Source organism: Sinohyriopsis cumingii, chromosome 6 (assembly GCF_028554795.1).
Source record: "Sinohyriopsis cumingii isolate HCF-2022 chromosome 6, ASM2855479v2, whole genome shotgun sequence".
In the NCBI taxonomy this organism is placed as follows: domain Eukaryota; kingdom Metazoa; phylum Mollusca; class Bivalvia; order Unionida; family Unionidae; genus Sinohyriopsis; species Sinohyriopsis cumingii.
This window is the reverse complement of record NC_142966.1, coordinates 85,155,059-85,181,466: the sequence shown is the minus strand read 5'-3', so window position 1 is coordinate 85,181,466 and position 26,408 is coordinate 85,155,059. Positions and strand designations below refer to the sequence as shown.

Below are 26,408 nucleotides of genomic sequence, written 5' to 3'. Positions count from 1 at the left end.
ACGGAATGTATTGGTCCAATCAGAAAGAAACAAATAATATGACTTTGGGTAGTATCATATATTTTTCTCTGTTATTTACATGACTGTTGAACCCCTGACCAATCTGTTAAGTGAAAAGCCAAGTTTTACTGGTGTAACATTTATGAGGAGGATTTTGAAATGTCAAAGGCAATACTAAAGATGGCACGTGTTTATTCTGTTCCATATTTCGATACATTATTTAAGTGGTATGTTGATGCAAATGATGCAGAGGTTGCTGGCGTACTGATACAAGAAGACAACAATGGTGTGGATAATACAGTGTATTTCTTTCATGGCCATTGAACAAGTACCATATTCAATAGTCTACGACCGAGAAGAAACATTTGGCTTTAGTTCTGGCCTTACAATACTTGAGCATCTGAAATTGTATTATAATTGTGACAGTTCAGGCCATGTTAGATATAAAAACAAATGTATCCTTACATTCCTTCTGAAAAGTTATTGAACTAACTGCAAGAGTTGAATTTGAATCTTCACGGCAATTAATGTTGCATATGCTATTAACTGACTCTTGATTAGTGATTCTCCTGTGTCATATGACTAGAGATATACCTTTATCGTACAATTAGATCGATCAATATTAACTACACGGTATATTTCAACATTAATTTCATAAACCGATCGATGAAAGCTGGTGTTTTAATACACAATAAAATTTTACAACATTATATCCGAACTTGCGATTAATCTAAGCATAACATTTTTATATTTACAAAGTTTTAAAATAATAAATTGGGGCTATAAAGGTTCTTTCGCCAGGTGTTGGTATGAGTTATGTAGCTTAACTAAAGCATTTTTATAAACTTTTAAAGGCCATTGTCATATGTTTTAACAATTATTTGTTATATACAGCAGCCCAGAGTAGTCTCTAAAAGTTTGAATTAAAGTGGCCAAAGTAGGCTTGTTTTTAGACGTTTGAGTTAAACGTTCTATATGTTTGAGAAATGTTAATGCTGCCCTTGAATTTCTAATATAGTACATCACGACACTCAGCTAATTATTATACAAGCGAATATTATTTCAAATAGTTTACATAGCTTTTGTCTAAGTAAGCAATGATTTTACATACAATTTATGTATAAATATATGTGATACAAAACTCCGAAAGATTAGTAACCTTGTTAAGATTTAAGCATACATTCAGTAATTAGAGCGTAAATGTTTTGAATGTTGTTTTGTCTCTTTTGAAAAGTCATGTCATAGTCTTGAAATCGTTGCGATTTTAGGGTTAAAAGAATAATTTTAATCAAATATTGACCTGAAACATGCTGAATCACATTTTGAGAAAAAAAATACCAGAAAAAGTAAGCAGATTTTCTTAAATAGCGTAAAACTGGATTAATACCCAAAAGTACAATTTTCCTTTCACCAGAAATCACAAAATAACTATGCGTGTTGAAAAATTGTCATGTTGTAAATGACATAAACATAGATCTGATGTGTGATGTTATTAATCCAAAGAAAATACATCATAAGTACTTAAATTGTATGACATTCGTATGTTACATTTGATTGAACCTCTGCATTCATTAGCACTGCCCATCCCTCTAAAGTTCCTCGTTGAAAACTAATGTATAATTACCTAAATTATTTTCCACAAGTCCAGCTATTAATCAAACAACAGAGGAACGAAACAGCTGGTGGTCATAAAGGCAACGTAGTTTACACTTTTGTGATACCAATATCATATTAATAATCAAATATTTCCGACGTCAGTTTATGTACTTGGGACGCATGCTAATATTTTACCTTTCAGCGTTTTTCCTCAACAGTCAAACATATAATCCTTCTGGAATGATTTATATGCAGCCATTGCTGCTTTTGTGCTTAAAAACATAATTTAGAGAACATGTTTCTAACAAATGCCCAGAACATCATCCATTTCAGACACCTATTTCAGTTTCGGGTCCCCTTTAAATTGAGTGTGCCGATTGAAACACTTTCTATGTACGAATACCAGTTAATGTATAATAATATTTTAATTTTCACTTGAAACATATATTAGACTATGTAATATATATATATATATATATATATATATATATATATATATATATATATATATATATATATATATATATATATATATATATATTTATACGTACGTGTCTGTGTGTGCGTGTATTTATATATAATTATGTTTGTATGTATGTGCTTATATATGTATATATATATATATATATATATATATATATATATATATATATATATATATATATATATATATATATATATATATATATATATATATATATATATATATATACCAATAATGGTAGAATGAACTCTCACCGTAGCCACATTACCATAGGAACGTTTCCTATGACATCCAATTAAGGATATTTCGTCATATGTTAAATTTTGTTTGATGCCTGTTCAGTGTAGTGTGTGTATTTATGAAATATTGGGGAAAGACGATTGTATATTTATACAACTGGTGCTTAACCCCATTTGCTTTATGTTCAAGTCGTATGTATTATAATATGTGTAAATTGACAACTTGGATACATGTTTATATACGAAATTAATAATATTCCTCTGGATTGTAAATAACAAAGAAACATGACTATTTTAGAAATTAGTATTTCCGAAAAATGTTAAAGATTGAGCAACAAATTCAAAGAAAATTGTTTTGGGTGATTGAACGGAATTACTTTGAAGAGCATAAATAATGCATCGAATCTTGTCAAAACATTTGGTAAAACTTTATTTGTGGACTAATGTTTCAAACAAATATTTTCTGATAAGGAGGTATTATCGTGCTTATAAGCATTTTAATTGCACAAAAACTAATTTTTTACGAAGTATAATGTATAACTTATGTGAGCAGAAGTATTATACGTAACAAACTGATCAATAATGTTTCAAGCATGTATATAAAACATAAAATGAATCAATGCAAAATTGCTGCAATTGTATATGTAAGTATGCATCGGTATGTGCAAGTTCTAATACTAACGCGTTCATTTCGATTGAAGACTATACGGTATTCCCAATAACCATTACAAAAATTGAAGAATGCATTCTTAATATACAATTGAGAAAGAAAACGTTAAAACCGTTACTATTTTAGAAACTGACAAATAGTTAAAACATATAATGAATTACCCATCATTGAATCCAAGCATTCTGCAAACAACCGTAGCATCAGAGGCATCAAAGCCAGCAGCATATATAGTTCCCCAAGTGCCGTTCGTACTTGAAACTTCCACTCTTCCAGTAGAACTTGTACTTCCTTTTCCTGCAAGACGAATGTTCTGTACCGCTGTAAGTGGACGGAGAAAGCGGGGATATATATTGATTGAATAGCATTCGAATTATTGGCATCATATATTTGTCTTGCAAAGCAATGAGTTAATCAAAAGCATAATCAGTAACATTACACGTGTACTTAGTTAAATCATATTTGTGAAGAAGTACGATGATAGCTATCAACAGTTAATTATACGGCATGTAAAGACATAACAAATTGTTTCAGAGAAAATTACAAATAAACCTGTTCGAATTTCAATATTTGATTCTATTGCTTGATTTGTAAATGATTATGATTGTTTATTAGTGTTCATGATATACGAGAATCAACTGTCCGTTTGGAACTGAGATCGAAAATTGGAAACAAGAGGCATGAATCCGACGAAAAATGAATGGGATCAGTTTCAGTCACATGCTTCTTAAAACGGGCCATATTCTACTTCTTACTTATTTAGAGTAAACCTTTGGAGAAAATGCTATGAGTGTTTCTAGGGATAGTAATATTTTCATGGTGCTACAAACAACTACACTTTTGATTTATTCTACATTTGGAACGATGAAAACGAGTCTACTACCCATACGTTCTGTCTCACTCCTCTGACCCTCTCCATAATTTAACAATTCATAGCTTTTATTACTGTTGTTGAAATCTAATTTTCATATGATCTTGTTCAAAACACACACACACACACACACTTATATATATATATATATATATATATATATATATATATATATATATACACACACATATATATATATATATATATATATATATATATATATATATATATATATATATATATATATATATATATATATATATATATATATCGTTGATATAATCTTTCGCAGGTAACACTTAGACTGCTGTGCATTAAGAAAACCGTTTAAACAAAGGTTATTTGATTTTCTTAGGAGTGTATATACTCGTTGTTGTTTTTAGTTATAGTTTAGATCAATGGTTATAATTATTCATGTTACAATTGCTTCCAACGCCATATATCAACTTTTCTGATAATTTAAATCTATTATCATTTATTTAACATACTCGTAACTGAAAATCGTGACAGGGTTGACAAGTAACTAAATTAACCTGGTACACTATCGAGATTTTTGATTTTGTAGGTCTCGAATTAAATTACAAACACTAGTGATTAAAATGATAAATTTATTTGAAATGTATGATTATAGCGAAATAAAATTAGACCCACTCTACTAGCTTTAAATAGGACACCGCTAAGCCAGAGAAATTTTGCAATTAGATGAAACAAATAGTCTTTACAATAAGTATACACATTCACTAAATGCTAATAGGTCTAGTACATGCCGAATTCAAACTGAAGTAATCAGGTATTTCCACAGTAGCTTAGTTCTCTATACACATTGGTTTTATCATATCACACAAATGGTTATTGTGTTATGTTTAAATAAAACATTTAATTGTTCTGTTACTTTGACATATATGAAAGTGTTATGTGCATGTAATGAGATGCGAGAATATACTGACGCATTAAATTATAAAAGACACAAATGAGAGACGAACCAATGAAGTTGTAAATTTCACAACATATGTTTACCGACCATCAAAATATATGAAGCTACAATACCGTGTCATTCGCCGAACGAAAACGAAAATATGAACAATACACCGTAATAGAGAGAATACAGCATCGTCAAATTTATCTATTAAAGGGCATATATAAGAAGTACTTCCATATAGTAGCTTTTGTTTCCATCTGCCGAAGGACACGCCTGGAATTTTATTTCTACACAGATACAGATTAAAACATTGACTCCATAACCGCAGGATTTAGTTTCAACCACTATAACCTGACTCAGATAAAACGTTATAAACAAGATTGAATTGAGTCGTATAAGTTAAGTTGAGAATACTTGCAAATACTCGCTTATACGTTTTCAACTCTTCTTAAGTGATACGCAGCTCCACTTTGGTGATATCGGAATTTGCTTTGATTTGGCAACACAAGGTACTATTTAGGCTGGCAAACGTATTAAAACGCTAGTGACCTATTACGTTTTCAAATGAGTTTGCTAGGTCTGTTTTACTTATATGCGTGTCGACAATAGTACGATAGTGACTACAGTTCCTTTGTAGGGATACAGTTGCAGAGCAGACTATTGAAACAGCTTAATAAAAATTTAAAAGCAAACTTTCAGATAGAAACTGGCTCCAATACTGCTTTCCCTACCCACACTTTCCCGTATAACTATGATTAAAATCCTTGCTTGTGCTATTTGTCAGTTATGTGATTTATTAACTGAGCCAAAACGCGCTATATACTCTTGTCATAATCGTTACGAGATTCCTTATGTTAAAATTTGTATATTTATTCAAAGTAAATTATAAGTTGTTGTTCCAATATTTAATACTAATACAGTTTAACCAAAGTCAACACTACCCTGTTTGCTGAATCTTGTGTACTATAAATATAATAAAGAAAATCACATTGCAGACAAAACGTTTGATTGCATTGGAATTGTATAATGTTGCCCAGGTGCTAACCTTGGAAAAGAAACGAGCACGTCAGATTATCCTAACCAATACCAGGGTAATTCGAATATGTCTTCAGCACGTGCGACTTTCTTTGTGACATCACAGAGCGCCACGTTTGATCCAGCTTGATCGCAGCTTTCAGATGATATCGTCCAACCTGTAATTTCCTATTGATTTTGCATCATATATTTATCACGGTCTGTATATAGTGACCTTACAATAAAATACTGATGTATGAGGGTCCAACCAAAATAACTGATCATGTGAATGACACGGTATCGCAGCCTTTAAAATGTGTAATGAAAATGTAAAAAGAGACACCCATTGCCGAAAATAGTTGGGGCTGAACGCCTACACAATCTGTTTAACTTTTACTGTAGAGTAATATTTTATATTTTGACATAAATGATGAACTCGGACATTCATTTTGCATGCAAAAGTATTTGATCTATATATACAATTTTATGAAACGTGTAACTTGTGGATCCTAGTCCGATCAATTGTGAAACATGTACTAAACATGTACTTTTGAAAGCGACAAATACTAAATTGCATCAATGTCAAAAGTTTATTTATCAACAAACAATTGGCTATAAATATAAAAATATTTTTTTTTACTACTTTATGTTCCAAAGTTAGTAAGTCAATATTAAGGCAACTTCTTATATTTCACCTTAGCCACTACAAGTAATATGCTTTCTTCTGATCAATGTATTGAAATAATTGAAATGCCCTTTAAGTCTTGGTGGGAACACCTAAGTTTCAATGTAACGACCTGGATGGATTTGGGGCTAAAGTCGTAACATTTATGTATTTCGCAAACAATAGACATGCAAACTGGTCTATATAAACAAAAAAACGATTTATTTGCAGAAGTTAATTTCAGAAACTCAAACATATCAAGGGATATCAATTTTTAGTAATGAGTGATTCCTTGCATTTGGATCCAAAATTTACCGTCAGTGGCTGCCTTGTACGATAAACTGTACTATGGAAACAACCAAACAAAATGCAACCAAACATCCAAAATATATTTCAGTTTTGCTTTTCATGCGCAGAAAGTGATTAAATGGGTGAAGCTTATGTCATCTCTTCAAGGTATCGTGGACAAAGAAAGGATGTCCTTGAAGCGACCATAACAGATCATGTCGCGCATACGTGCCATGCGCACATACATTAAGAACAATAATTATAAATCCAGGTTAGCTATTTTGTCTATATAAAAATTCAATCCTCCATCTTGCGTAATTAACGCGCACTTGTTCTCCTAAACATTTAACTAACTTTGCTTTTTATCAAAATGTAATCATTTATGGCGAGTTAGAACAAATGCGAGTTAGCTACTCATTATGCGTATGCTTCAGAGATGAAACATTCCTCTTAATTTAATATTTCCTTTTAATATCCCAATAGTTTGAGGTTCAATATAAAATGAAAAAAGTTAAAAATGGTTCACAGATTCCTTGTTATCCTATGAGATTACTCACGGACGATCCGTTTTCAAGTAAGTTATTTATATAATTTCTGATAACTCTTGTTATATTTAGGAGTTTCAAAATGCAGGTATTTATTATATAGTTCATAGCAAGATATTGATTCGTATCAGTGGAATATATATAACATAGTATGGCGATATCACTTTAGGAACTACCTTCATTTCACATTCAGGAAATATATCCTCATTCAAACACGTTCCTATTTAGGCCTACATAGTATTTCTTCTTAATCTGCACTCTCAGCACATTTATTTTACACTCTATATGAAGTGGTACATTGATTTTTGTTAATCGTTTACATTAAAAACATTCATCAAATTGTTTAAACTGCTAGTTTATCTTTGAATCACAACCATAATAGTCTCTGAGAAATTGGGGATATATGAGTAATGGTTGCCCACCGAAATTATATGGTGGCCAATATATGGGTTCTTCTTCTGCACACTAGCCAAGATTGCACACTTCATATCTAAAAGGGGAGAATAAATAAACTAAATGACTACAATTCTTGTAAATAAATTCTCAACCACTTTAATCCTTTGTTTAATGACGTTAGTCCCTGAAGTCTGTCGGATACAATCGCTCTGAGGTTTCTATAGAATCCCCACGGCATCGGAGTTCATTGCATCAGTCAGCGAAAACAACGTATTTACAAAGTTAAAAAGTCATAAACAATTTATGAAAGCAGTGATCTTTTTGAAAAAATCAACAATTTTAAGAAACATTAATGTGCTAAATTTGTAAAATGTCGCGGTCCTCATTTCATCAATATCGTAATAGATGTTAATCGCAGTTACACATAATGGAGCAAACACAACATGCAAATATGCTGCTATATACATATAGTGGTATGGAAATTTGGATTATATCGTCCCCTGAAAGATGTGGCCACGATTGAATGTTGTAAACATCTTCTTTTCATACTAACTTTTGACCATGATCATCAAGTGTTACCAAGATGTTCACTGCCCTTAGTGTTGAAGGCGAGTCTTGTTTACACCTAGATTAGGTGCCTCTATTGTATTGTTTAAGTCTTAAGTGAAGTGAAAATTTATATAAAGAGGGAGTTGATAAACACGTAATTAATCACTGTTGAAGATCAGTCTATGACACTACATTGTCTAATCAGGGTTTACAGATATATCGTTGAAACAGAGATACTTCTAGAGTAATTATCCTATTGTATTAGTCGTTGGCATTACTTGTATTGGATTTGGGACACATATTTTACTTTTGATTAATGTGAATTATTTCAAAGACATTCTGGATTGCATCATTAGTGTATCAGGATATTCAATAGTATCGGAATTCATTTCGAACTTTCTTTATTCTTGGATAGTCTAATTCGGCATTTAGATTTATTCTGAATTTGATACACAATATTATAAATATCTTTTGATTTTTCGGTTTTTGTTCCTGTAAAATAAAGTGTTTGTTTAGAATTACTCGTGAAGTACTATTGACTGTCTTTTATGAAAGGTTTTCATGAATTTACTTACAAAAACTTGATTTACTTTATGTGACTGTGTTTTCTTGTTTCCATTTTCAATAGTATTAATCCTATCCTGCTGTTCCTTCCAATTACGTTTTTATGCAACCAATCTTTACAGGCAAGAAAAATGCATATACACTTATGTCAATATTTTCGCTCTATTTTGTCTTCCCTATGATTAGCTTACATGCATTATGACCGACTCTATTTCTTTTATTACACATTTCCTGATACCAGAATGTTTGTAAAGTTGCTCATGTATCTTGTTTTATTTCTGAAGTAAACTTTGTTTAGAAGGAAATAAAAATGTTCTCATCTAATCATATCCAAAATGTTTGTATATGTGAGTACTGTCTGTACGATGTTTAAAATTAGGAATGATGAAATTTTAATTTAGCAGCATCAAGCTTTATATCGTGGTTTATTATTGCATCAGGCCACTACGTAACACTATGATCTTTTTGTATGCAAATTGTCTTTCAAAAGGTTTAAATATTGCATATTGCACCACATCTTAGAACAAATGTACTATACCCATATTCGTAACTACGTTGCGTACCGATTCCACACAACTATGCTCTATATAATAGCGTTGCTGACAAACATTTTGGTTGTTTTTGGATAACAGCAAATTGTTAACGACACTGAAGGCCATATATAATAAAATTGTCAGTGTTTACAAAACTACATTATTGTATTATATTATTGTATTTCTCTATGTCATCATCTAAACAAACTTTTCGATATATTCATTATTCTAGGTAGAGAGGCAGTGTCTTATGAGCATAAATATCTTGCTGTACTTTTCTGTTCAATCCATGGCAATTAGTCGTTTTGTTATCTGATCATTTATTCTGACCTTATTCCTGTTATTAGATTACAATCAAATGAAATTATGGACTACATGACTTGTCGCCAGTAACCTTTATAAAATATCCATAATTCCAGTAGCCAGTGTAAACTTTTGTTATCGTGCCAGCAGTAATACACATTAAATTGTTTGGTTTATTCTAAATATTTTAATTCTACGTTACAAAAGTGATGTTTTGATCAGACCAGTATAGCCAGTATTGTATTCATCAGGATCTAAAACATGCCTGCCTGCCTGCCTGACCCTCTACCTACCTACTTACCTACCTACGTACGAACATATGTACGCACATACATACATACATACATACATACATACCTACATGCATGCATACATACATACATACACACATATATACATGCATAGATACGTAAATACATACATACATACATACATACATACATACAGACAGACAGACAGACATACATACACATACAGACATACAGAGAGACAGACAGGCAGACAATCATATCGTGATGAATAGAGAGATTCATCTAATAAAACACATTTGTTTACAGTAAGAAAGTAGCAGAGACCGTTTTTATCAAGGAAACGGCACATGATAAAGCACAATGCATGGAGTCATCTCCCCGGTATCGTAGATTTTACTAGTTTATAGTTTACCTGACCCAAAGTCAAGTTTATTGACCAGAACCATTTTTAATTCTGCAAGCATCGAATTCTGCAATGTCTTTTGTATGCTTCAATAATATTAGCGGTGTCACTAACAAAACCAATAGTGACTTGTTTCGCTGGGGTGGGGGTTTAGCGAACGTTCAAATATAAGTTTATGTTTTCCAAAGTAAATGTAAAATGTGGACACCGATTTTAATAATGTTATGATACTTTAGTGTTCGAAATTCCAAAAGCTGATGCTGCCATCCAAACTGTTTCATTAATTTACTATTCCGAGGCTTTATATCACGTTTGTCTTTGGCTCCATGTCAGTTCACTGACTGTTCATTTTTAACTTACAAGAAATGTTTTAACTGTTTGCAAATGCAGTCAGCAATTGTAGTGCAAAAACCATCATCTTCCTCAATATATTTGATACGAGTTGGTTAACTTGACAAGAAAACTGTAATACTTTGCAAGAGAACAAGCAAACGTCTTTGCAAATTATAATCGTATTATGTTATCAATTCTCATATATTTTATTTCCCGTTCGAGCAGCTACATCTTATATATATATATATATATATATATATATATATATATATATATATATATATATATATATATATATATATATATATAAGTCAAGCAAATGATGATTCTTGTCTAAATTTCATACACTTGTCTCTACATGACCGCTTGCTATACTCAAAACATTTTCAATTGCTGAACATGCATATTAAGTTACTCTTAACGTATTTTAATGATATTTGTATTGTATATCCATTACAGTGGGTCTTGATCGGTGCAATCATATACAATTCGGGATATGTTAAATTTGGACAAAGGATTCATTCTTTCATGCAACACATGACACAAATCATTAAAAACATCTAGAGGATATCGACAAAAATACCAAAAAAATGTAATAGTTTGAAGATAAATAATAACATACTTGAATTAAATGAATGCAAAGAAGATAATCTTAAAGAGTAATACATTTGATATCTTGACCGAATGAACTAAGCTAAACAATTGTAAATATATATGCAAATGATTCTCCAAGACATAAACTTTAGCATCTTTTTCAATGATGTGTACGTCATGTTTTCTTGTACAGTAAAGAGATTTTAAATGTTTCTTCATGTTACAGCGAATCTCAAACAAGCAAATAAAACGAACAGTTGGAGACATTACAAGAAAAATATTTGAGTCTTTATAAGCCAAAGCAAGTAGAAGAAATGTTTTATGTTAAGAACAACTATTTACAAATTATCATAGCAATTTCGAAACAGAAAGTTTATGAAGTAATTAAACATTTAAAATATTTTACTAATGTATATGATAAGACAAACATACAAATCAATGATAATGCGATCTCTCTGACCTAAACGTCAGGAGACAAACTATTTATAACAATTTTTTATATTTTACGTCAGTTAGGTGTGTGCAACGATTGCCTCAATATGCCCACTTTAACCATCGTCTGACGTACTCAACGCAGTACAGATATTTAGCATTAGCACACCTTTTTGAAAGTTATCATGCAAACAAAGCACTGCAAAAACATTCGGTGAAGAGCAAATGTCAACCTTCATTCTTTCAGTAAAAAGCCGTTTGTCTGAAGATATGATATACTTTTATCTGCATTGCAGCCATTACTAATAATATTAATTCCGTTGAGACTTCGAATGATGTTTTAAGTGTTGTTCTTTATATTGTTAAGTGAAAATGACCAAACAAAATTTATGAACACTTGGTTTCGTATACATCTCAAACATTGTTCATCTCTATTCCGCAGACACATAATATATTTCATAGTTTATATCTCTCGAAAAATAGATGCAGCATCCTAATGAGTTTCGATATTTACCAGCACAATTAATACGCAATGTATTACTTTGTATTTTAGATTTTCCATTTCGATGTCTCCTCTCCGCAATTGTTTTTTATTGGATTGTTCCAAAGGTATCCACTACTGTCGTTTGTCAAAGTGAGTTGACAAAGACCCAAATAATCAAAATCTACTAGAATACATATAATTTGAATTTAACTCTGGTCCAGGAAAATCCAGTTTAAGAGTCGATTTTTACCCACTAAATGTACTTTCCTCAAATATATAATTCTTATTCAAATCATTTCTGGATTAACCTTATCAAAACCAAGTTTGGTCTTGAAATAACCATTCAACTGAAAAATTGAGCGACACTTTTTGTCCTATATATACATACATATATATATATATATATATATATATATATATATATATATATATATATATATATATATATATATATATATATATATGATCCTTTCCTGCACTTGAAGGACCGAGTAGAGGTTGCAAAACCTTTGCCCATTCCCACTGGAGAAAGGCATAGAGTTAAAGTATATCTACTATTGGTCAGGAAAGCCTTAACTTCAAACGTGACACAATCGAGTAGAAAAACCGTTACATTAACCGTATCCATGATCCGAGTTTACGTTTTAGCCACGAAGGAAAGCGATATGGTCGAATAGAAACAGGATCAGTTTTGACAACATCGCAAGGTTAACGAATTGTAATATTATTTTATTTCTAAATGTTATCCATGATAAATCATTTGTGATAGTGTATTCTTCTCGGAATAATTTTCGTCATGTATAATGTCAATATTGAGAATAATGTCGTCTCACATATACATTACATATGTATCCTTTACTAGGCTCAGCTACATAGGCAACGCTCGTTGATTTATATTTAAAAAGTAAACAAAACATTCATGATAGTAACAAGTATACATTTAAATTTATGAGACAGACAAAAAGGTAAACACATATCTCTAAATCCTAACTTGGTTGCATGGATACCTGATCATCTTAAGGAACTTTATGTAAAATGTCTAGTCAACCAGGTTAGAAAGTGATGTTTTCTTCCAAGCAGAAATAGAACACTTGCCAAAGCAAAGACACATACAACATTGCTATGTATTTCCATCCATAAAAGGCTACACTGTTGTATGTGGAATTGTATGATGAAATAACAGAAAAACGTATATCGATGTTTGCATCAAATGATAATAAAATAATACACACCGAAATTACAGTCTACCCCTGCATCCTCATTATGTGCACAAGTATGGTGTCCCCATGCACTAGATGTGCAGTGCTCGAGATCTCCTTCTGTTCCGCTACATGCAAGGTCACTCAGCCAAATAGGTCCAGAGCCTGGACCGAAATGGGCGCTCGCATATGCAGATGGATAACTAAAATGAAGATCATAACATTGTTACACGGTTCGGTAGATTCGAGTGATGTTTTATCTCAATTTTCATAACATCGTATGCCAGGAGTCGTTATTACATGTAAAGTAGCTTTTCAGTCGATCCCAGTACGTTTTTAGAGCTGAAACTATCGCTGACTCATCTGTCACTTGTTTACTATTTTTACAATGAACCAGAACACTAGCACCTCTACCATGATGTACCTTATTAGTTTTCTTTGACAAATAGGATATTAATCGAAACCGAAAGTTAATATATTTTATATTAGGACAAATAAATTGATACAGATTTTCATAAAAAGAAAGGATATAAGTTTAATAATGTTCTGTATGTTATATAGTTCTAACGTTATTGCATTTTTGTCAAAGTTTTATTAGAACACTGGCCCGGTAATACTGACTTTTTGAATATAGTGATTAAAACTTTTCAGTGAATACAAATATGTGCAAAACTATATTACAATAACTAAATATTTCCCGTTGACTCGTACCTACTATACTTCGTATTTGATACTAACTCAGTTTATTGGGATATTTAAATAAAATGTTGCAAATTGTGGAACTGAATAGTATTAATAATGGTTCACAAAATGTGACTCAACTGCATAAATCCCATGTAACTGGGTAAAACAGGGCGAGCAATATTTATGTTGGTTTGTTACTAACCTGTTGGTTAATATTTTGGTGCTCTATTAGGCATATGTTAAAGCAAAACAATACAACGCAACACATTAAACCATTGGACCATTTCTATTAATTCCGGACTACAAGTCATGTTCACTAGCATATAGTTCCATACCGCGGTAGTGCAACTTGATGTTATATGAAACTTTATTAAGTCAAACATTGGCATTAAGTCGGTAACATGTGGTCAAATTCTTTCTTGATATTTATATCATGTAATATCTGATAATTCAAACTCAAATGACTAATACCAATGATGTGTTCTCTACAGCCATCAAGCTGACTGAAGTCAAACAATGGTCAGATATGTAATATAATGTTAAAATATAATGATCCTTCATTTTTATAAGATTTTCGTGATACTTCCAGAAAGTGTTATATACTATAGTGTTCGCAAGCTAGTGGTATTCCACGTTTAGGTTTTTCTACGTCATTGACTGTAAAAATCATTACAAATATATTGTGATTGAACTCGCCCTGCTTCAATTGTCAGAATAAAACTCACAACATGAATACGATAGTGTTTAGAAGCTTAGGAGAGCTCAATATACGTTGTTCAATAGCCACAACTGTGTACGAAATAAAGAAAATATAATAATACAAAACTGATCTTTTAACTATGCCAGGTGAAGCTACACCTCAGTCATGGTTGAAATCAAAAGAAGTAACAGTTTATTCTACCATATTGAAATGCAACAAATAAGCGATTCTCGCACGCTTTCGCCATTATACCACTTCCGTTCCGTTCTTATTTATTTGTATTATACTTTTCATTGTATCTTGCTGATTGCATATTATATTCGTTACCCACTAGCCATTAATTAACACATTTCCTCATGTGTATGAGTACCTCTGTCTCAGGAAATATTAAAATAGTTATTTGCCATGCAATCCTTATGCAAATATGCTGTGAAAGAAGCTGTTTTTGGTTTTGGCTACGTTTAATGTACGTATATTTGCTCTCATACTCTCCGCACCCAACCAAAAATGAGTCAAACTAAAATTAAGATAGGAATCTTAAATGTAAGGGAAATGGAGGAAACAAAAGATGAGCAAAATTTTTAAATGAAGTCATGAGAAAGATATAGAGGTGTATATTGCATGAAACGCACTCTGTAAATGATTGATCGTGTATCTTCATGCAAAGATAAATTTGCATTTTGCATCGGTAATATTACAATTAGTCTTAGGGTAAATATTCACTTTGATTATACATTTCAAATGAAGAAAATCATTCTCGCGAATGGTTGAGTAGAAGAATTATTAAAGTAGAAAGTATACTGAATATTTAAAAATCAATTGTATGAATATTTACGGCTCAAATACTGTTTAATTTAGTTTCGTTATTAGGTTGGACTGGAGTGTATTGGAGGGGTCCGGGAACATTCATGCCTCCTTTGGAGTAGCTCACCCACTATTGTTCCCCACATGCACCCAGCTCTCACCTGTGGCTCCAAAATGTTGTAATAATGGCAGTAGCCACACCCCGGTAAACTACATTAACTAGCGGGCTAAACGGGCGAGGGTAGGCAAAGGGTCTTAAGCCCTCGGTGAGTCAGGGCTTGCCAACCCAAGCATGTGAAAACTGGATTCGGCAGATTCGCAGCAACGCGCTGTTGAGCGCATAAAGCAGTAAGTAGTCCTGTTTATCCACTGCATCCACTTACTCTCCAGCCGTCTTGACATTGTCTAGGACGTGAGAGTGAGGTCGACGACGCGTAACTCTTTCTCACTTTAAACCAAATCAATGCGCAAGGCACATGGTCACTTTTCTCCCCAAGTCTTGTGGCGACGGACAAGCAACGAAGCGGCAGGTGTGGGTACACTGGCAGTCGTAGCTGCAAATCTGTAGACAGGTGGCTCAGGCCACATGATCTTTTTTCACTGACAAGGATCAGCAGTAGAGTTCGGCGGCTTAATGAGCAACTATGCAATCCTTTATAGGACTCGCGCTACTCACCTCCATGTCATGAGGAAGAGGCTAGAAAAGGTACCCTAAAATTGCCTGCTCCGTTCTTCCTTATCCAACTAGCTGAGGCTGGAGGGCAAACACTACAAAGAAAAATATGAAAATCGTTCCTCGCACCCTCGGCTGATAGATCCAGAGGAGTACTCTCTGGTTTGGCATGGAAATAAGCATATAAAAATCATTATTGCAGCCTTGAGTGAAATCTGTCTTGTTATACGCCAATAGTTTATGGAGTATTGCACGACAACAAGTCGCCTAAAAGTTCAAATCGCTGAGCTCCTTAATTCACATTTGTCTACATACTTCGTAGAGAAAGCGTGACTTTCGCAACAGGTACGACAGAACAGAGTATTCATAATAGTAATCACTTTGGTGATCGTCACGACTGTTAAATGCAGATATTGGTTCACTGCCGAATAGCCAGACCTTCAGATTAATTATATTTAGGTCCACATTTGAAATCGTTCCTTGATACCTTTATACATTTCTTGAAAATATATACCGTCAGTGAATTTTATTTACAAACATCGTAACAAGTTGAACAGCCACGTGTTATCTTCATGGAGAGCAGTGCTATAGCATATAACCAAGGGGGTTTATTTTAATGCGAATAATGTGGGAATAATGTGAAGAATATTTCGCAGACGAAATAATATTTTTTTGTAACAAAAATAGAAATATCGCATTATCACTCACATCTTGTATACATAATTAAAGTTTCCCACCTGCTGGTATATCCAAGCATTCTGCAAATTACTATAGCATCATTTACATCAAAGATGTCGTCACATATTGTTCCCCATGTGCCATTAGGACCCTGAAGTTCAACTCTCCCTTTATAGCTTGTCGCTCCGTTTCCAGCCAGGCGAATGCTTTGTATATCTGTAATTACATACTCATAATATTTCATTAAATGCATTTGCGCAGTAAAACTAATAAAAAAATAAACACACTTATTATGTCGCAGTCAAAAATGTTGGCGAAGAGCTACTGCACTATTCCAGATGATTTACACGTATTTAGAACTTTACTGCGCCTCAACTAGGCCTGCTGATTAACGCATTGTATTTTATTTGCTGGAGAAGAACGAAGACAAATAAGTTCAAAAACCTTTTCTCTCGCGACATTGTCAGGTTGTCTTCATATGAGTATCCTATCTTCTTTCGAATGATACCGATTGTATCGCTCTCGGTACTTTATCGTGATTGACAAAGTGATTTAGTATTAAATACAACAAACGCCTCATTAACTTTAATTTGTACTTTTGTATAATTTAGTTCACTTTTGCAGGTTGGTGGTATGCCATTAGATCCGTTAAAGGACATGAACGTTTAATAAAATACTGTTGAGGTCATTGTCGCATATATTTTATTCTCCACAATTTTGGTTTTGGTTTAATTGTATCATTGTTTATTCCTTGTATGTTGTTTATGATAGCGTCTAGAGACCTAGTGAATAGTTTGAATATTTAGTGCTCTCCCATATTTCCAGATTATGTTACTATGTCATAATTACTTCGGTCCTCATCGACACTGTTGGGAAACATGAAATTTGCTAAGTCTCTGTAGGTACTGTAACTTTATTATAATATTAAATTAATCTGACTTATATTGTATACTTCACTGGCCAAGATTAGTCTGGGGGTTGAAGTTAATTTATCAAACATTGCTTGGAGGTATAATGAAATCATGAAATATAATGACTAGTTGTGTCTCTACATGACAACATGTAAATACAACAGTAATTCACATTGATCTAAACTATAAGTTTCACTGGTGTCTTGTTATAACTTTGCTTAAGCTTTTATGATTCAATTTTGCATTGACATCTTATTCAGCATATATATATATATATATATATATATATATATATATATATATATATATATATATATATATATATATATATATATGTGTGTGTGTGTGTCAATTTCAGAAGAACACCGCCCATTCTATTCAATTCTACTTTCCAAAATATTTAAAATATTTATATTCGTTTATTTTATTGTCCCCGTCATGCATTTTACAAATAAGCATACATTTGGGTGTAAATGTGTATCCTGTATTAATCACCTTCTCTGACAATATGTTTTGGGGTTTATTTGATAGATGCCGTATATATGAATGTGTGCTAGGATTTTTCCGTTCAGTATTACCACAGCATAATTTACCTCCTCTTGTGTGTATGACATAATAATCAAAAGCAAAAATTCATAATCAAAGTCAGTCACATACATGGCAGTTGCACTGCAAGTTGTTCGGTATGCCTGAATAGGCTTACAATTGATCCGTACGGTGTAAAAACACAAAGCTGCAACAAGCTATCTGGTGCATTATGACCTGACCAAAAGTTTTCGTCGACTCGGCCACCTGCACACTCCACCCTCCCCCAGTGAACTGTTGCGACGAAAGATGCATACTTCCTCGTGATATCTAACTTTATGACATCAGCAATTTTCCATAAACATTTTAGATTATGGATATTTGTACTTTATACAATCACTATCCCAGAAAAAAACATGAACTATTTTTCATGAACTGCTTCTGCTAGCGTTAAGAACTGTGTTTGCTAATGTCAGCACGCCTACCGTCTCTTTTGTGGTTTTGTTGCTTGTATTTTTTCAAAAATTGCGTCTGAGTTTGTCGTACAAAACAATTTTAGATCTAAATATTATTGGAATCATATTCGGCTATCTGAGTCCTATCTATCAATGAAAATGAAATTGATCATAGAAGACCAAATGCAGTCTTCTTCATGGAGCAGCTGTCTACCACATTTCATGACCATAAACATATTATCTTTGTGCGGAATATGAGGAACAAAGATATAATCAAGGAACAGTTACCATATGTCATCATAATCATAGGCATTGTGTATACTATTAATACCATTTTATATCGAAAGCTTATTTATAGTTTCCTGTATTTACATAGGAAAAAATTGTCTGAACCATAGCACACGAGTTTAGGATTGAAGTATTGCTCAGAAAAAACGAGTTCATACTTTCCATACAAGTATAGTTAACTTGATGAACTGGTCTTAATGAAAGCTACTCGTGCGTTTCTGCTCTCCCATTTATAATTTAGAAGAATGATAAGTTGAACACAATATGAAACTATTTTAATTGAATAGGCAGAGTGAAATATTGTTTGATAGAGTATATCAGATTCAATTCGTTTTTGAGGAGCAGTAAATTCTCATGTATGGTGTGATTTCTGCTGGAAATGTAATCCAGACTGGAGTTCACTGTCGCGCTGTAGATCAAGTTGTGGACCTCGTATGAGTAAGAAAGTACATTTTGAGGAAACTGAAGCTATAGAAAGGAAAGGTATTTATTTACATTGCCGTTACCAGCCATAAAGACATATATTTCTAACCTATCGCGTGTATACCTTTGCCGGTGGAATCCCAACTACATGACCTGTAGGAACTGTTCGCTAAATTCACACATTTGCTCAAAAACGTAAAACAGATAACAGACACTGGGGTTAGTGGATCCATGTCTTCAGCGGAAATAAAGCTTCTTCGTCACCTTGGCTTATTGTCTCTGAGTCTTATGCATTCCTACCAAACCTCGCTTGTTTCAGCTGCATTTGGTGTCGAATTTAATGCTTGGACAGACATGTAAAGTGAGACGTGTCTTAGAATCTATTTAGACATTAGAGAGAACGGCTCATCATCTGGGCCTTTCCATGTGCAAATCGATATTAAAACTTCTGCTAAGAAAATGTATAAATAAACAGAATGTGTTATCAAGGGCTGCTACAAACACCCAGTTGCAAGAACGATCTGATATTTTAAGACCTTTCAGTGCATTAAGGCTAGGGTGAAATAGAGGTGTTTTAATGATGACGATGAAAAAGTTGGCCTTTGATTTGACACTAGTACTAATAATTTGGGTGCGATAATACAAATATTAAATGCTGATGGTTAGTTCCTTTACTACGATTCCTGTCTGTCTCTGTTTACCGAAAACGCTCGTGCTAAAGTCAATTGATTATTTGCATTAATTTAGTATTTTATAGTCTGGTTAAAAAATAACTACCTTCAGGTTCAGAAATAGAATTAAAACTATTGACCAACAGAAAGAAAATATAACGAGGAAAATAAATCTCAGTCACAAAATTATCTGTCTTGTTACAACATTTCTGTCTTCTGAACATGGTAACATATGTACTTACTGGGCGACCGTCGATTTCTCTTAAACTGGATTATACTTGCATCTGTCGTTACCTGAAATATAAATTTTTAATAAATGTCGTAATTAGAGACAGGAAAATAAAATAACATTTGATATTTTAGAACCACTTCATATGCATTGCATACAAATAGATTAAAACTACTTATATGAATACGTTTTGATCTAGGCAACGCGTTTGCTCTTAAGATCACACTCCTAGGTTTCGTATAAAGTTATAAAGTATGTGTAACTAAAATTATCAAATCAACAATTTAATCACAGGCTGCAATTCCTCTTAATTGCTCTCATTTTATTCATGCAATTACTTTAGGTTACATTAAACTGCGAAGACATATGTCTGCTAGTGTCGCTTGTTAAAATATTTTAAGATAATTGCAAATAATGCAGTCATCGTGAACACTATTTTGCCACAATAAAAAATGATCTCCTTTTGCCACTGAAATTAATAAGTGCAAATACGTTGTCCCCCTACGGCCTCGGTTTTTGTTGTTTGGGGTTTTACGCCATTCGCAGCACAATGTAGGCTAATAGGTTTTATATGGCGGCCAGTATATCTGGGGAAGAAAGAAACCAGGAAAGGAAATGTGATCAACCAACTACTGGCAAGCTTTCTCACGTACCCATATTATCCAGGCACGAGAATGGAACCCACCCAGATAGAGGTGACATGGAAGTAATCTGGAACGGTGAGCGTTTTACACCATTCAGCCATTAGACTCCACCGCCTGTACTGACTCAGAAGTATGTATGTATGTATGTATGTATGTATGTATCGATGTATCGATATGAATGTAAAATTGTTAAAGCTAAGTTAAAAATCTAAATCATACATACGTATACATACATACATACATACATACATACATACATACATACACGCATGCATGCACCCATGCATGCACGCACGCAATTACACACGCACGCACACATCCACACACACAAACACATACATACATATATATATATATATACATACATATATATATATACATACATACATACATACATACATACATGTCATACCAAAGACTTATAAAAATGCTACTAGCGGCTGTGCTTGGCGTTCAGCATTACGAAGTTAGTGTTAGGACTAGTCGGCCTGGTATTAGGGCAATATGACTGGGTGGGACTGCAGCATGATGTCCCATGCTAGGCATCTCTAATAACTGCGACACTGCAGAAATGGTACTGATAGGAACGATTTAAAAAAAAAATACGTTAAAAGTCATAGCACACACATACATGTATACATACATGAATGCATATATACATACATCAAGACATACATACAGACAGACAGACAGACATATATACATATCGTGAGAGAGAGATAGTTTCTTCGAGTTAACACACATTTTTGTACAGTAAGAAAATAGCAGAGACTGTTTTTATCAAGGAAACATCACATGATAAAGCGCAATGCATGGAGACATCTCCCCGGTATCGTAGATTTTCAAGTATTTATTTGGAGAATGCATACTGATATCGACGACTTGAAATATGTTACGTCCTGACGTGAACTCATAGATAGCATGTCAGTTAGATAAACTTTGAACGTTTGCTACTTGATATGCATACAGAGGGGAAATAAGAGAGTTTTAGGACAACTGTCACGGAATATGTGGTCAAACCAACTCTTTATTTTATTATTTTATCAATTACAAGAATCATGCAGATCAAAATCACCGTAATAAGATACTGCTGTGGACGATATTTTGTTTTTCTAAGTTTTAAATGCTTTAGGAAGATGACGACCTTATCATTTGGCGCGTGTTTCTGATGAGTATTATTTTTTTTTTGCATTACAAAACGACACATTATTGCGAAGATTGACAACTAACGTTTTCCTTAAAAACTGGAATTATACATAAACTGTGCATACCATAACTTTACAATGTGTTCAAATTGAGGAAACTAAAGTCTTTAGCAAATACCCAGTGTTTCTCTTCAATCACGAAAACCTGTTCTGCAACGATTTTGCTTAACTATTATCAACGTTCAAATATATATATAGTTACAAATGTACAGCAACCATCTAAATGCCTGACAGTTTTAATAGATCTTAAAGTGTAAGAGCATTACGCTAATTAAACAACCTGAACTTAACCTAACTTTAGTGTTCATAGGATAATACAAATTCAACAAACTGCCATCACAACTGTAGATGCTGGTGAGTGATCTGATACAAAAAGCGAAATCTGAAATAAGCGTTTACGTGCATGTAAATATGTTTATATCACTTAGCAAATATTTGATTTGAATGACACTGAACTTTAGATGTACCATGTAGATATCCGAGACCTGTTAGTATAGATATATCGGGTGAACTATGCTGCCTGTGCAACGATTGCCAAAAGAGGGAAGTAAACCTTGGAACCTGCTTCTCTTTTTCCACCGTCTTTATTTTGTACATCCTTTCGGTGCTCTTTCCCCGTTATCGAAATCCAGAGTTTTCGTTTTGTAATTGATCACAGAAGAAAAGTTACCTTGACCAGTATTATCGTTGTTGCCTTAAACGGATATCCACTTGTAACACCATGAAACGTTTTATCATATATACGAAAATCAGAGCAAACACAGGAATTTGTTTTATTAAAAAGTAAATTGCCTAGGTAAGGAACCACGATACCAAACTTACTAGCACGTTATCATGTAATCTTTTGTATTGGTCAGGTTGTTTAATTTGCCTTTGATTTTGTTTTGCTGTTTTCCAAATACGCTTGCACTGTTTGACAAAGTAGCGAAAATGAATTTTTTGTCGACAACTTTAAGTCAAATACGTTAATTTCTTTCTTCCCGAACTTTTTCTAAATGCAGTGATCTTATTTGACTTTTGAAAGTGGAAACATTTTACTTTAGAAGTTATATCCTCGAAATTGTGAACCATAGGTTTCAAAGTGCTGCTAAGAAAATGCGTGACACATTATTTGATTCAGCTGCCCTATGAAACTTGTTTTTTAAACTATATCATGACTAAGTATTTGTGCTGTAATACAAATGTATGAAACCCCAAACAGATAACTTAATCTTAAACATTAGAAAAATAATTCAACCTACCTGGCTGAGAAATGTGGGTTGTTGGCAATATGCCATATATTATCTGTGTCCTTCATTCGTGTGATATATTCGTTAAAATAGAACATCATTAACCTATGTAATTCTCATAGACTGTCATGTTAATATTTTGGAAAATGACCATTCTATCATTTGAAGACCTGCAATAGACGCTGCATCCGATGCACGATCTAACCAAGTTCAAACGTTTAAATAAATGAAAAAGATTTACAGCGAGGCCCGTTTGTTAGACAAATGTTCTTATATTTTCCTATTATCAAAACGCCAGTGCAATTTTCATCCACTGTCTTGAATAAATACCTGCGTTTGCTTTCACTGCATGTTTCCAAAATATCGCAAAACGTAACGTTCTGTGCATGTAATGGCTTTATTATCCTACATCACCAGAGATCAGTTAGGGTTAGGGTGACTGGTTAGACTGTTCTGTTTACATTCTTCTGTGCCTGTGTTGTAACATCTATGAAGTGAAAATGTTTTAAGCTCATTTCTTCTATTTTGAACAAATTACCTTTATAGAGGCTTCTTCTGAATAAAAGACGTTATTGTACCGGCAATTATATTTAGCCAGTCAGAGACATTGGTTCTATTAAATGCGGTATATACTATTACTCAACTCATATGATGTCTGTAGTTCTCAAAACCAAATTTTGGCTATGTCCACACTTTATTGTAATCATACTATTTTTGCATGCGGATTAATATCCTTTGCAAAGGTCTTACTGAACGAAAATCAAGTGGTTTTCAACATCAATTAAGCAGGAAAGAGAGTGTATGTTTTCTTTTAAAGTGCCAAAATGATTGGAGAAATCATCAAAATTGGTATTGTTTGCCAATTTGCATTATATTATAACTCATATGCTGGAATAAAAAATCGCAAAATGTAATTATCTTAAAGTATTATTTTACTAGTATACGTCATAATGACAATGATAACTAATATAGTCAAAAATAATGTACCGGCATACAGACCCTTCAGCGGAGAGAATGAGAGGATCAATAGTCATCACCGTTATATTCTATGCATCAAAGTCTTACCTGAGCTATCTGAAGATACAGATTATGTATTTGTATCTGCAGCAAAATATTAATTCCTATATATTAAAAACAAAACAAATACAAACAAACGGCAACCCACACTTTAGTCAATATTCTTTCTTATCAAATCACTGCAGCAAACTTTTTCACGATGATCAATATCTATCTCCAAGTCCATGTATTCCTCATAATTGAAATATTTATTTGACAATAATCAATTATAAATAAAATTATTAATCTCGGCAGAGAACAGCGATTATCAACAAGGAATCACAATACAATGAAAACAGGAAATACAGAACTATACGAATATATATGCGCTCTGTCCCTTGCAGAACATATAAGGTTATTTATACATTTGTAAATTCGTACGAAAACAAATCCTTACTATAAAACGAACTTGTTTCCCACCTTTGCACAATCTATAGTGTCAAGCAACTTGAAAACTGAATCTATTTCATATGTAATCATCGATTAGCCAACGTGCAAATGTTCAGTTTCTTGTTGTATCTCTCTTTTAAATAGTTTCCTGTAGCTATACACCACCGGTGTACGTTATGGATATGTACTTTTAAAATGCAAACAGATTTGTAAGTTGTACAGCATGTGTCTTAACTACTCAGCATGCACCTTGAACTATTCTGAAACATTTTATATTGACACTCAATAACTATAGAACTATAATGTGTTGACACACACACATCTAATATATATAATACAAATAATACTAGCATACAGGTTAGATAATTTTTAATTCGTACTCTACGGAGATTCGAACCCAGGTCTGCGAGTAAACGGCACCCATCGCCTTGCCTGCACGCACCAGCCCATATTCAATCACGACTAAATAAGCATCACCATAAAAGGATGCGTCTGTATCGGTGGCATATGCACCCGTGCGTAGCAGACACACTCGCGTGACGACCTAGTAATTAATTCTCATCTATCAACAGTCAATCCGGAATCGTATGAAAGAAATCAAGGTATATAGGACTAATTATAGAGAATTATATTTATAAACCAGACAGAACGGAATGTGCTAAATATTTAGGCTGCCTACGATTATCAAGCAGTCTTTGATATAATCATAGATAACACTTTCTGTTCTGTCTGGTGCATATTTATAATTCTCTCTCTCTCTCTCTCTCTCTCTCTCTCTCTCTCTCTATATATATATATATATATATATATATATATGCTTCACTCCAGTGTAAACAATAATTTATCCGAATTCAATCGACTATTAGACAATTGTAATATACGTGATGCATTAATAAAAAGGATAATGCATTAATATTAGAAACACCTACCAGAAGAAATAGTATTGCAAGGAACTCTTGAAGGATATGCATCGTGACTGTCTAAAGTTTACACTGTCGTCTCCCATTAGAAATGATCATTATATGAAATGTATTCTGACTGTACTAGAACCCAGTTTCAAAGTTCAATTATGTCGTACCTCTTGCCACTCAGATATGTAGCCATTCAACGTCAAGTCGATCAAACGCTTTTATAACTGACCCGCCCACAGGGCACATTTGTATCTCCAACAAGTGTTCATTTGAAATGACAAGCAGCTGGTCTTTCACCAGTGTCATGAGCGCTCTTTATAGGACTACAGTGGCCAGAACAGAACACAAATTGTTTAGTGTTTGTATTTTGAACTGTGTGTGCAAGGAAGTTACATTCATTTACGTAATGTACACGCATAGATTTTCACCACTACCTAAAATATAGTTATAACATGCGTTAAATAAGAATGCTACATTTAAGGAGTGGGGCCCCGAGTGGCGGAGTGATCTAACGCGCTCTCCGTTACGGATCACTGCTATCTCACCTCTGTTTGCATGGGTTCGAGTCTCAGATTCAGCCAATGTGGGTATGTGAGAAAGCTTA

The 26,408-nt window shown here is 33.2% G+C and overlaps 1 protein-coding gene across 5 annotated transcripts in view; it reads right to left on the bottom strand.

The window, feature by feature from the left end:
• Window positions 1–25,947, bottom strand: part of LOC149797360 (scavenger receptor cysteine-rich domain superfamily protein-like) — a 150,496-nt gene extending 124,549 nt beyond the window's left edge. For 4 of the 5 annotated variants that reach the window (XM_089962106.1, XM_089962107.1, XM_089962108.1 and 1 more), the window contains exons 1-5: window positions 25,823–25,909; window positions 20,383–20,434; window positions 16,927–17,083; window positions 13,362–13,531; window positions 3,151–3,307 (exon numbers count right to left, since the gene is read on the bottom strand). In XM_089962106.1, the coding sequence (XP_089818232.1) occupies window positions 3,151–3,307; window positions 13,362–13,531; window positions 16,927–17,083; window positions 20,383–20,434; window positions 25,823–25,864 (578 nt within the window). In that variant the 5' untranslated portion in view covers window positions 25,865–25,909. Of the gene's footprint in view, window positions 1–3,150; window positions 3,308–13,361; window positions 13,532–16,926; window positions 17,084–20,382; window positions 20,435–23,777; window positions 23,935–25,822 lie in introns of all 5 variants that reach the window. The other variant, XM_089962109.1, reaches the window with a different exon arrangement.
• Window positions 25,948–26,408: the final 461 nt, after the last annotated feature.